Source organism: Narcine bancroftii, chromosome 2 (assembly GCF_036971445.1).
Source record: "Narcine bancroftii isolate sNarBan1 chromosome 2, sNarBan1.hap1, whole genome shotgun sequence".
NCBI lineage: Eukaryota > Metazoa > Chordata > Chondrichthyes > Torpediniformes > Narcinidae > Narcine > Narcine bancroftii.
In genome coordinates this window covers 245,758,965-245,773,247 of record NC_091470.1, presented here as the reverse complement: position 1 = coordinate 245,773,247, position 14,283 = coordinate 245,758,965, and the positions used below count along the sequence as shown (strand labels likewise).

Here is a 14,283-nt window from a genome sequence, read left to right as displayed (position 1 = left end):
TTTTAATTTTTGAGATGTAGTATATAATCTATGGAGCCTATTGTATTGTATCATACAATACCGTGTGTTTATTGTATTAGTCATGCTTCCTGCACATAGTTCCATCCATGTTTCATTCTTTATTCGTAAACATTCTCTTTCCCAATATTGTTTGGATTTATATATTACTTCATTGTTTTACTTGTTTTATAATTTACTTTACATATCTGTGATAATTTTTTAAACTATTTCAGTGCCTGTTATTAAATATTCAAAGCCACTACTGTCAGGTAACCTTAGACTAACTCCCAGCTTCTCCCAAATACATTTTCAATTGATAATACCAAAATATTATACCATGTTATATTCCATAATTATCTTTTAACTGTTCTAATATCAATAAAATATTTCCCAAAAAGCAATCTTTTATTGTTTTAATTCCTTTTCTTGCCTATTCCTTGAAGAATAAATTATCCATTGTAAAAAGAATTAATGGGTTTTGTGTTAGTAACATTTTTGGTATTTGATAATTTATCATACTTCGTTCGAGATGTATTCTCCTCCATAGTTTTAATATATGATGTAGTATTGGTAGGTTGGTAAATTGTACCAGTTTCTCATTCCATTTATAGAATAAGTGTTAAGGAACATTTTCACTTAATTTATATAATTATCTTAAGCCAAGCTGGTTTTTCTCCTGCCTGTTAAAGGTTTGACAAAAATCTTAATTGTGCTGCCCTGTAATAGTTTTGAAATTTGGTAACTCCAATTCCCCTTGTTTATATGTTAGTTTATCCAAAGCTACTCTTGATTTTTTTTTCCTTTCCATAGGAACTTTCTTATTAATTTATTCAATTTTTAAAAGAATTCTCCTGTCAAGGGAATCGGTAATATTTGGAATAAATACTGTAGTCGTGGGAATACATTCATTTTGATGCAGTTTACTCTCCCTATTAAAGTAGTGGTATTTCTTTCCATTTCTCTAAATCCACTTGTATTTGGTTGATAATTTAATTTATACAAATTATTTATTATCTATTCTGATAGTAACGTATGGCCTATGATTGCCATTTGAAAGGATATTCCCTTTTATATTCCATATAGTCAACTTTATTCATTAGCGTCACCTCGCTTTTATTGATATTAACCTTGTATCCTTATTCTTTCAATTTTGTATATACCCTTTTTATTGATTCAACTGGACGTGTGAAGTATACTATAATATCATCTGCAAATAAGATCATTTTAAATTCTTCCTCTTTTATTTTTATTCCCTTTATCATGGGGTCATTGACAGTTCTGTCAATGGCTCTAAGCTAAAGCACTCAGGGAAGGAGATAGTGGGCATCCTTGTCTTGTTGACCTACTCAAGTTAAAGTAATCTGAAACATATCCATTTATTACATTTGCCATAGAACTATTATGTGGTTCCCTGGTAATTTAAATTTCTGTAGTACTTTAGAAAGATAACTCCATTCAACCCTATCAAAGGCTTTCTCTGCATCAAGAGCTACTGCCATAGTTGGTGTTTTGTTTGTTTGTGTCATATGAATCAGGTTAATAAATTTGCACATATTATCTGCTGTTCTTCTGTTTTTAACAAATCTCGTCTATCTAACTTCAATAATTTTGGCGCACAATCTGTTAATCTATTTGTTAATAGTTTGTAGTCTGTATTTAGTAGAGATATTGGTCAATATGAAGCCAGTGACAGCGGGTCCTTTCCTGTTTTTGGAATTACTGATATTATTGCTATTTTGCATGAGTCTGGCAGATTCTGGGTCTCTTCCACTTGTTTCATTACCTCCAAGAAGGACAGAATTAGTAGATTAGTGAATACCTTATAAAACTCTGTGGAAATCCATCTTTGCCTGGTGCTTTATTATTTGGTAATGTCATTAGTGTATCATATATTTCTGTGGTTGTCATGGATTTTAGTAATTTATTTTGTTCTTCCAATTGTAATTGAGGTAATTCAATATTTGACAAGAATTTGTCTATTTCGGCGCTCTTCTCTAGGATTTTGGTTTGATATAGTTACTTATAGAATTTCCTAAAATTATCATTGATTTCCTGTGGATTCAATGAAATATGCTTATCCCCCTTCTTTCATGCTTCCACATCAAAATTTTGTGGGTTTTTTCTTCTAATTCATAATATCTTTGTTTTGTTTACATCATATATTTTCCCCACTTGGTAAGTTTGTAATGAGTCATATTTTAATTTTTTTTGTCAATTCTCTCTTTTTTCCATATCCTCTCTTTTCATTAAATCTTTCTCTATGGTTACTATATTTTTTCCAATGATTCTATTTCCAGGCAGTATTCTTTTTTTAATTTTGGTCTTATAACTAATTATTTGCCCTCGAATAAAAAGCTTTCATTGCGCCCCATAATATAAATTTGTTACCAAATTTGCGTTTGACTCAAAGTATATTTTGATTTGTTGCTCTATATACTCTCAAAATACTTGCCTTTTTAACAACATGAGATTCAGCCTCCATCTGCATCTTTTCAGGGAATATCCTCCAGGGCAATTAACAACAACAAGGGTGAATGGTCTGATAAAAGTCTTGCCTTATATTCAGTCTTTCAGACTTCCCCTTGAATTTGGGCTTACAATAAAAACATATCGATCTTAGAATAAGAATAATATGAATAATCTTTTTCTTTTGGATGTTGTTTTCTCCATATAATCAATTATTTTCATATCTTGCATTGAACTTAATGCAAATTTGGCTGCTTTGTTTTTCTTGGTGTTCTTCTCAGTTTTAACTATTGATGGATCAAGGTTAAAATTAAAGTCTCCCTCAGATAAGATATGCTCTTTTGTATTTTCTATCTTTTTAAAAAAAAATCCTGCATAAATTTTTGGTCATCTTCATTAGGTGCATAAATATTTAACAAATTCCAAGATCCTTAATAAATCTGGCATACCATCATTATATATCTACCTGTCGGGACTGTTATTACTTTCTCTATTTTAATTGGTAATTTTTTATTAACTTTGATAGCTACTCCCATGCCTTTTGAATTATACAATGATGCCACTACATGACCCACCCAGTCTCTCTTTAGTTTGAGATGTTCTGCCTGTTAAGTGTGTTTCCTGTACAAATGTTATGTCTATTTTTTTCCTTTTTTAGTAGTGTCAGTATTTTTTTCCTCTTAATTTGGTTGTGAATTTCATTAATATTAATTGTCATATATTTCAATGTATTCATCCTATCAACCTATTTTTACCTCTGTTCCACCTCTTCAACCCCTCCATCTCTCTTCCCCTAAAGTCACACTTTTGAGTGTTCTTAATCTTAAACGCACAGTCACAATCAATAAGAAAATAATTATAAAAAGACTAAAGAGTTGTAAAAAAGAAAACAACAGAAAATCCCCCTTAATGAGTTGTCTTTGCTACCTCGCAAGACAACCACAATTCCCTTTGCTCCATGGGTTGCAGTATATACCACAATTGTCAACTAATTTCACAGCAGACGTCCCTCCCCCATTCCCAGCCCTCCCCTCGAGAAATCACATTATTCTAAAAAAAACCAAAGCTTTATTTTATATATATATATAATCCAACTCTTAACTTTCAAACCTATTGATATACATTATTTTTAAACAGTTTTTTTGTTATTTTCCTTACTCTTCTTCTTGTCGCTTATTTGCCAATTGTTCCACAAAGTGATGGGCTTCTCCTGGATCAAAAACAGTCGATTTTGTCCACCAGGGACGAATATCTTCAAAACTGCAGGATGACGTAATACAAAATTGTAACCTTTCCCCCATACTAAAGTTTTTTGTTAAGTTGAACTCCTTACGCTTCTTTAAAAGATCAAAGCTTAAGTCTGGGTAGAAGAATTTTTTTTTCATTGTATTCCAATGGTCTCTGTTTCCTTTTACTCTTCTAATAGCCAGTTCCAATATTTTCTCCCTCGTGGTGTATCTCAGTAGTTTTCCCAGTATGGAACGCGGTTTCTGCTGTGGTTGTGGTTTCTATCATCTCTTGGAGTTCATCTACTCCCAAAATCGGAATGATCCATCATTTTAGAAATCCTTTCATATCTGCGCCTTCTTCACCGCTTTTCAGGCCCACTATTTTTACATTCTTACATCGACTAAAATTCTCTAAAATGTCTATTTTCTGGGCCAATATATCATGTGACTTTTGAATTTCTTTGTCTCTATCTTCCAGTTATTCTCTTAATTTGTTCATCTCCATTTCCACACCTATCACTCTGTCTTCCACTTTTCTTTTTCATTTCTGTCATGACATTCTCCATTCTTTGGATTTTTGCAATCTGTCTCTTGTATCGTCTTTCGCATAGCTTTAAATTCAAACATTAATGGAAACAATAAAGTTTTTATTTGTTTATCAAAATTCTCTTTATCCACCATCCGGATTTGTTTTTTTACCTTGCACTTTTCTTGTAGTTCTTTATCTTCTTCTAGGGCTTCTGTTTCTTGCTCTATGTTTTCACTCAATAATGAGCCCATTTCTGTCGTAGCCTCTCCCACAGCTTCTCCCGTTGTGATAGCAGCAACCTGCTGCCAGTGTCCACTCTCTTAGGCATCTTTTTTAAAATGCAAACTGCGCATGTTCGAGGAGTCGCGCACCACCAACATTTCTTTTTCTGGCTCCATGAGCCATCGCTCGAGCCCACCTTCTGAGGCATTGCCCCGAGCTGCCCGCTTACCAACCTCACCACTCAGGCCAACCTCTTCGGGAAAGCTCCTGACTCGCGGATTCCAGTAAGGCCGCCTTCTTTGTTGTCAGGCGATTTTTTTGTTTCTTCCTTTCTTGTCTTTGTAAGCTTTATTTTTCTTTGGAGTCATCTTCAGGCTTTTCTTGTCCCTTTTATTTAATGACTTTTTAATGTTTTATTTCCAAGCTTTGCTTTTCAAAAACTTTCTCAGTGGAGGGCTGGTTTTACCTCTATACTCCATCACATGACTCTCTGAGAAAGCAGCTTTTTGAAGCAGCTCTTGTGGCCAGCCATTTCTGTGGAATTCAAAGGAAAGTATGCTCTGTGAATAACTGGGACTTTATGGTGGATTGACCTGTGCCAGGAGGGTCTTTTTGGGAAGCAAAGTGCTTCATTTTGATGGTGACTAACAGTCACTTGGAGAGACTGTTTCATTTTAAGTGTGATAGCAGTGAAGTTACTTGGAGAGACCGGTGCCAGGGTCTTGGAAGCTTCGTGGAGGCCACTCAGTTCGAGTCTTGCCAACAAAAGGACCAGGAATGTTGTGACCACAGCTTGTGTGGATGGACATTTATTCAAAGGCAACGCAAGAAGAATTTGAGAGTCTGTAACAGCCATAACTTCAGTCTTCCCATCAGTTCAACATTAATTCTGGGCATCAAATTTCAAAGCCCTATGCTTCAACACTGAATTTAAAGATTGAACTCTGAAGTAACTTTCTAAATTTTGGCCTGGATTGTAATGGTTTGGATATACACACACACACACACACACACACACACACACACACACACAGGACACCTGCGCTTAGTTGGAGATAGATTTGGTGTTAAGGATAGTTTAAGAGTTAAGACTTTAAGAGTTTAAAATAAAACTAATGTTTTAAAATTAAACACCGTCTGGTTAATTGTCCATTGCTGCTCGTTATGTGCAGTTCGTAACATTTACCAGTTGTTTGAGGTTTCCTATGCTTCATTCCTTGATAATCGGTATTTTAATGTACTGGCTTTGGTCATATCTCAACATTGGATTAAAAATAATTCTTTACTCACAATTAAGGAGGGAACACAAGCACAAAGATGACAGATTCCAGGAGAAAACTATCAATGATTTCTTATAGCAACAGGAGATAGGAAACATGTAATCTTGTTCACTTGACCAAGATCCTATGTACAATTCTGTACTGGACAATGTGAAAAGCAGTGACAAGCTTATTATGGATTGGCAGGAAAAAAATATTGTGAAGATAAACAAATTATTGAGAAGAGGTATTCTCTTGGAAGATGTTAAGACTGTTTCTTAATTCGAGGAAAAAATGCAGGAGAAAAACATTGACAGATTGCATCTAATGTTTACAATATAACAACCCACCATGATGGGTTGAAGATCTCTCACAGTTTCAAGGATTTTAAATCAATCTTACCTCTCACTGTTAAATTGACTGTAACAAGATACTTCTAAAAGCAGTTAATCTCAAGTCTGCAGACTTTCCTGTTTTAACTCCTTAATTAAAAGTGTGTCTATATAGCAAGAAAGTCATTAGGTTCCAAAGTCTGTCAGCACTTGGCTAACCTCAAATGTCACTATTTTCCTTAATTCCATCTCTTGAATCACATCATCATTCACCACTTTTTTTGCATGACCAACTTTTTCTATCTTGTCTAATGGGAAAAAAAACTTGACATAATGTCCTTCTTATTTTAGATGTTTAAAAACTTATTTAAATTCAGATTCATTGTCAGAGTACATATATGACATCACATCCAACCTTGAGATTCTTTTTCCTGTAGGCCAAGCAGAATTACCACTTATTGGTAGTGCAAGAAAAAGACTGGACACAACGTAAACATGTAGACATCTCAATAGTCTTCAAAATGAACAATGACCAACCCTGATTATGTTTCACTAAAAAACTTGCATAAATACCAAAGGAAATAGTCTCATTAAAATTGTGCTTCTCATAACCTCTGGACATGCCAATGTATGTTACACCCAATGAAGTGCATTTGAAGTCTGGAACCATCAACAGCATTCTTCCACAAACAATGGAGAACAAGTCTTAAATTAATAAATCTAAATTATGGTACCTGAGAGACTACTTTCTTCAGGTTTGCATGGGAGCATCAAACCAGATCTTTGGTTCCAATTCTCTGTTTTAGGATTTACATTTTCTAATTCTAAAGCAAGACGGCATCAATTGACCCATTGTTGACAGCAATCCAATGACTTTCTCTTCAAAAGTGGATTGGATATTGAACTGCAATGTTTGGGATGTTTTGTGACTGAAAGTTACTATATAAATTGCAAGTGGTGGTTACGGCAAAAATTTCTAATGATAAAAGTTTTATTTTCAGCATTAAGGTTTGAACATCAAATCTGATGATTAGTACTCACTTCAGTTTCGGACAGTTCAATCCCAAAGCAGTTATGGAAGCGTCAGTAATGTTTCCACATCCAGATACACAGAGAAATTGTAGTTTGTGGCAACCTCTGCAAACACTTACTAAGCCTTCATCTGTGATTTGCTAAAATAACAAAAAAGGTATTGGATATTAATTTATTGGGTCAATCAAATAAATATGTCTGAAAGTGACCACCTGACAGAATTAACTTCAAATTATTTGTGGATAATTACATGGAATATACAATAAACTATTAATTTTCAGCATTGAAAGGCGTGTTTCAATGAATGGTTTCTTCAGGTCAGTTCAAGATTCAAATTTTAAGCAACCAATTCCACTCTCTGCAGTCCTATGCATCATTGGTTTTCAACCATGATAGATGGGTTAGCCTGGATAAGCTAAGCAGATGTTCCATTTCTTTAGAACTCCATGTCCATTCAGACCTCACCCATGGCTCCACACATGGATGACCACATTGATCCTTAAGGGGACATAAAGAAACTTTTGCACTAAATATAATGATCTCATCTTGTTGTATTCTCATTTACTCTATCTGCTAGTTACCTCATCCTTTTTTTGCTCTTTGATTTCCTTCTGAGGTGTACACTTGCATCCATTATTCACTTGATGCCTCCTTCTTGACCAAAGCACCAATATTCTTCATCAACCAGTAATCCCCAAGCCTGCCATCTTGCCCTTCATTTGAATAGGAATATCCTGACCCTAACTCTCTAGATCTCACTTTTAAAGCCTCCCATTTGCTAAATGTCCATTTAACTTATTTACAGCCCCTCTCAATTAACTTTTAAAACTTTCTGTATAATGCCATCAAAACTAGCCTTTAGGATTTAATTTTATGGAGCAGTCCTATCTTTTTACATAAATTATTATAATTATGGCAACTCGTCTCAAAGTGCTCCCGCACTGACACATCAGCCAATTACCCAGCCTCATTTTTGGAGACAATTAGAAAGGGCCATCCACATACTGTGGAAGAAATTTTTTTGGACACACTGAACAAATTCTGCCTCAACTAATTGTAGATTACACTTCCCAGCCTCTAATATTTCCCAATCTCAAAGCATGTGGTCTTCAAGGTAATGTAAGCCTCTATGTTCCAAATTGCATCTTATTCATCCAAATAAATCAAACTTCATAATTGCAGCTGTAAATAGCTTTAATTTTTCGTTGATAAAAGCAAATAAAGATTTTCATAGCTTCGCACTTCATAATAATGAGTAAAACAAAGCATATTGTAAATGATGATACTCAACATCAAACAAATATAAATGAATTAAAATGATAATAAATGAATAATAATTAATTCAAAAAGTTTCTTGAGTGAGCTTACTCTCCTTCCATAGTTATTCCAAGAATGAGAACGAGCTCCTCGTCTGCTTGGCTATAACGACATATGATGTCATAGTAACTATGATACCTCAACAAAAAACAATTAATCCTTAAAGGGATAGTACAAAATTACTAAAAATCAAAAGCACAAGGTTTTAACATGTGCAATGTGGCAGCTCCAATCAATATTAGGGAAGTTAAAATCACCTGATGTTACAATCTTTTTACTGCCCCATCTCTCTGTAATCTCCTAAAAGAAATTGCTCCTCCAATTCCAACACACTATTGGGGGAAACTATAGTTGAATCATGTGAAAGTGATCATTCCCTTCTTATTTTTAATTCCCACCCTTGTAGCCTCACTGAATGTTCCCCCAGGAATATTCTCTCTAGTATTGCTGTGATGTTCTCCCTCATAAAAATCATAATCATAACTCCCCCCTCCTCCCTTCCCTCCATCTGTTGCATATTTACCCAAGAATGCTGAGCTGTACTCCTGGCTATCCTTCAATCATGTTGTTGTAATACCAATATCACAATCCCCTGTGCCTATGTCTGTCTATGCCCCAAGTTCATTTAGAGTTAGAGAAAATCTGCAAATGCTGGAGTCAAGTACAATAAACAAAAGTGCTCGAGAAATACAGCAAGTCATGCAGCATCAATAGGATAAAATAACAAAAATAACATAAATAAATACAAAAATACATACAATGAAATAAATAAACATAATTTAAAAAAACAGATAAAAGTCAATCAACATTTTGGATCTGAACCCTTCAATTATAATTTGGAAAAATAGGTAGATGTGTGAATAAAAATTGAGGGGAAGAGTGCAGGTGGAGAGGAATGTGAATGGGGAGGAACACAGGCTAACAAGCAAGAGAGGCCCTACTCTTCAGGCTTCTTGCATTAAGAATCATGAAGATTACCCTATCAAATCTTCCACATTCCCTCTTCTGACCCTGTCCGTCTCTCATACTATTCATTTGGTGCTCTTGTTCCTCCTGCTTGATGAGAGTTGGTCAAAGATACTGTGTGCTGGATGGAAAGGGCCCTCAATAATTCTTGGAGACCTTTTTAGTCAATGCTTCCAACAGATGTTATCAAGAAGAAAAAAGAGACCTCAGTGATCTTCCCAGGTGTTTTAATAATCCTCTGTATCCTCTGCAGATATGCAGTTACCATACCACATAATGACACAGCTAGACATGACACTCTCAATTGCACTCCTGTATAAAATTGTCAAGATGGGGGCCGGTAGCCTTGCCCTCCTCAATCTCCTGAGGAACTTTAAAAGTTGTTGCACCTTTCTGACTAATGAGGTGATGTTGTGGATACCAAGGTACTTTGTGCTCTCCATAATGGAACCATTGATGTGTAATGTAAAGTGGTCATCCTCATCCTCCTCAAGTCCACAATTATCTTCTTTGTTATGTCCACACTGAGATTCAGGTTGTTGTTCTTGAACCATTTTACCAGCCTCCCAAATTCCTCTCTGTGAGCAACTCATTATCATTGCTAGTGTGGCTAACTGCTGATGTATCATCCACAAATTTGTTGATTGTTTCAAATGAATCTGGCAGTGCAGTCAGCGGCACAAACAGTAGCGGGCTGAGCACACAACCCTGAGCAAGTGCTAAATGAGATAGATCTTGAGATTTTGCTGCCAACCCAGACTGACTGTGGTCTTTCAGCCAGGAAGTCCAGAATTCATTTGCAGAGAGGGGTGCTGACCTTGGTGAGAACAATTTAGCTGCAAGCCTCTTTGATGATTGTGTTGAACACCGAGCTGAAGACAATGTACAGCAGCATCATTCTCTTGAGATGGGGAGGTCAGGAGTAGAGGATCAAGACTAGAGCATCATCTGTGGTCTGAATTGGACAAAAGGCAAACTGGAACAGGTCTAATGTCACTGAAAGGTGTAATATGACATGTTCCATTTCCATCAGTCATTGCATTTCATGATTGTAGTGGTCATTTAGTCCAGCTACTGACACCTCCTTTAGCACCAGGATGATGGTGGCTACTTTGAATTCAGCAGGGACAGTGGACTGCTGCAGTGAAATGCTGAAGGTGTTCATGAGGATCTCTGTCAGCTGGGCCTCCTTCAGCTCCTGACCAGGTATGTTGTCTGGTCCTGTTGCTTTGTGTGGGTTCAACATAGATGAAATCCTCCTCGCCTCAGTCAAGGCTATGTAAGCTGCCCGTTCTTAAGAGGGAGATGAGGCTTTCTTTGATGTCACATTGTTTAATCTCTCTTGAACTTTTTAAAAAAAACTCTATTTAGTATTTTTTCAATAAGAATAAACAGACTTTTACAGAATAAGTAAACTAATAATAAAACAGTAAAACAAACCCACCCCCTCCCCCCTCCCACAACAGATCCCAAAAGGGAAGCATTAAAAATAAACAAAAACATTCAGTAATTTACAATATTACTAAATTCATATTCTTCATTTATGGTGTCCACATCTTAACAAAAAAAATCATAATTATTATGTAAATTATATGTTATTTTCTCCATATAAATACACGACTTCAAACTCATTATGCCATCAAACTACATTTAACTCCGCTTCATCTTTCCAGGACATAGCAATACATTTACGAGCAACTGTCACTGTTAGATGAATAAACGTTGTCTGAAACTTATCCAACCCCAAGTCCATTAACGGAGTAAAATAACCTAACAAAAAAAAATTTGGATATAAAAGAAATTGAATTTTAAACAAATTTTGAAGAAAAATCCTAATTTTAAACCAGAAAGGATGAACTTTATCACAAAACCAAACAGAAAGTATAAATGTTCCAACACATAAACCACACCTAAAACACAGATCTGAATCACTAAATCCATATTTTTTCAATTTTTCAGGGGTTAAATATAACTGATGCAAAAAATTATAATTAACCATAATATATCTTACATTAATTAATTTAGTCAACCCATCATAACACATATTTTCCCAATCCACCTGACTAATCTCACAACTTAAATCATGCTCCCATTTAATCCTAGATGTATCCAAAAATTTTTAACCATAATATCTTGTAATAATGCATACATTTCTGATATAAAACCTTTATCTGAAAAATATGAAACCATAGATGCAAATTTAGTTAACTTAGTAATTTTCATTTCTATTCCAAAATTATCTTTCACTAATGCCCTAATTTGATAATAAACAGAGAATTCTCCAAAATCCCAAATTTCTCTTTAAGCTGATTAAATAATAAAAATTTACCTTCTTCAATACAATCCTGCAAACCTTTTATTCCTTTAATCCACCAATCTTCTAAAACTCTATTATTCAATGAAAAAGGAATCAATTTATTTTAATATATTGGGGTTTGAACTGATAAACTACCTTTTGATCCTATTAATAAATTCCTTTTAGTCCAAATTTCTAATAAATGTTTCAAAATTGGTACATTATATTTCTGTATTAAGATAGCATTCCATTTAAATACAAACTGATGGGTCAAGGTTCCAATATCGCAGCCAATTCCACACTAGCCCAACTAGGAGGGTTTGAAATATCTAACATACAATTAATAAATCTTAATTGAGCTGCTTCATAATAATTTTTAAAAATTAGGTAATTGCAAACCTCCCAAAGCATACTGCCAGGTCAATTTATGCATCACTACTCTTGCTAATTTTCCTTTCCATAAAAATTCTCGAACTACTTCATTTAAATCTTGAAAAAAGGATTTCAGAAGAGAACAAGGAATTGACTGAAACAAATATTGAATTTGCAGAAAAATATTCATCTTTATACAATTTACTCGACCTATCAAAGTTAAAGGTAATTCTTTCCATTTAATCAAATCTGCTTTAATCTTTCTCATTAATGGTACATAATTTAAATTATACAATGATTGGAAATTTACATCAATCATTATCCCCAAGTACTTAATTTTATCAGTCCATCAAAATTTACTAATTTGTCTAGATTGATCATAATTTCCTTCAGAAATTGATAGTATTTCACTTTTATCCCAATTCACTTTATATCCAGATAATTTACCATATAATTCTAAACAATTTTGCAAATAAATTAAAGATTGATTGTAAATGGTTATATGATTATATTAGTTAAATATATCAAAACATCATCAGCAAATAAATTAATTATATTCATCCTGTCCAATCCTTATACCTGTAAAATTCTCATTCTGCCTGAAGGATTGAGCTAATGGTTCAATGACCAATGCAAATAGGGCTGGCGACAAAGGACGACCATGACGAGTTGAACGCGTTAATTTTTAAAAAGTTTGACAACTTGTCACCACCCTTGCTACAGGATTATTATATAATGCCTTCACCCAACCAATAAATAAGGGTCCAAATTTATATTTCTCCAAAACTTTAAATAAAAAATTCCATTCGACCCTATCAAAAGCTTTTTCAGCATCCAATGATACTACCAACCCAGGTTGGTAAAAATAGTAGGTTGGGTTGCTGATGTGAAGCATTGATTAATGAAACCACTCTAAGCATATTATCTGAAGCATACCTATCTTTAATAAAACCAGCCTGGTCAGAATGTGGTAAATACTTTGCTAATCTATTTGCTAATAATTTCGCTATTATTTTATAATCCACATTTAATAAGGAAATTAGTTGATAAGAAGGAACCTTCAAAGGGTCTCTGCCTTTTTTTGGTATAACTTATTATTGCACTCAAACACGAGTCTAGTAAAGCTTGTTCCTGAGTTATCTGATTAAGAACATCCATGAATACAGAGGACAGATCATCATAAAAAATATATAAAATTCAGCAGTGAACCCATCATCTCCTGGTGACTTCCCATTAGGCATTTGTTGAATAACATCCTTTATTTCTAAATCCATAAAAGGAGAATCCAACTTTCTCACATCCCCCTTCTTCAATATTGGTAAATTTAACTCTGACAAAAACGCTTCAATAGATCCTTCATCTCGCACTCCCTCAAAAGCATATAATTTCTGATAAAATGACAAAAATTGGTCATTAATTTCATGAGGTTTAAAAGTAACTGAATTGTCCTTCCTCACAGCATTAATAATCCTTGAAGCTTGTTCAGTTTTCAAGGAGGGACCGTGGCCTGATGGTGAAGGAGGAAGAAGTATAATTCCATATTCCCCCAGTTGTACTAAAAAATACCCGAATTTAAATACTTGGAAAAGTTTTAAAAGTTTGTTTTGTAGTTATCTGAATGTTTAAAGACTGTAATGGCAGTTAATACAAAGAAATTGAAGACACAGATTCAGAAGAAACTTCACTTTAAAAGCTTAGAAGTGAGGCCTACTTACCAAATGGCATCCTTGGAGTCAACTGGACAGCCATCCAAGCAACAAAGGACTCCAGCCCGGTTGAGTATTACCCCAGCACCGCCACAAGATGGCGCCGGGCTACCAATTTTTTTCTTCATATCTTGATCAGCACGACCGCGATGTCGGGCGCGCTGCAGGATTGCTGGAGTCCACGACGGACACGACGCGCAGCGCTGCTGCAAGTCCCGGCGGCGCAGAGGCTCGGGGCAGCATGTCGGAAGACGTGCATGCGCAGACCTCTGTGTTGCAGGGCATGCGCGGTGTGTCACGGGTCCGGGAGTTACTGGATAAAGTCTGGGCTGTCGGTGAGGGTCAACAGCATTCTGAACAAACTGGGTCTGGACCTGTAGGGGTCCAGACCAGAAAGAAGCAAGGTTAAATCGAAGGTTGAATTAAAAGAATTGGAAGAAGAATCATTGATTGTTGTTGAAGAAAAAAAAAGGTAGGTCTCAAGGAGAGGACACTAAATTTGAAGCTGTTTTTACTGTTTTGGAATCAATGGCACATCAAATGGGCAATATGTCAAT

At 35.0% G+C, this 14,283-nt stretch overlaps 1 protein-coding gene across 13 annotated transcripts in view; it reads right to left on the bottom strand.

Moving 5' to 3' along the window:
• Nucleotides 1–14,283, bottom strand: part of fbxl2 (F-box and leucine-rich repeat protein 2) — a 322,097-nt gene that overhangs the window by 128,371 nt on the left and 179,443 nt on the right. For 10 of the 13 annotated variants that reach the window (XR_011352110.1, XR_011352109.1, XR_011352111.1 and 7 more), the window contains one exon: nucleotides 7,079–7,209. Coding sequence is in view for 8 of the 13 variants with exons in the window: in XM_069920739.1 (XP_069776840.1) it covers nucleotides 7,079–7,209 (131 nt within the window). In the remaining 5 variants the exon portion in view is untranslated. Of the gene's footprint in view, nucleotides 1–7,078; nucleotides 7,210–9,188; nucleotides 10,700–11,681; nucleotides 11,741–13,677; nucleotides 14,101–14,283 lie in introns of those variants that run through there. The other 3 variants (XR_011352113.1, XR_011352112.1, XM_069920743.1) reach the window with 3 other exon arrangements.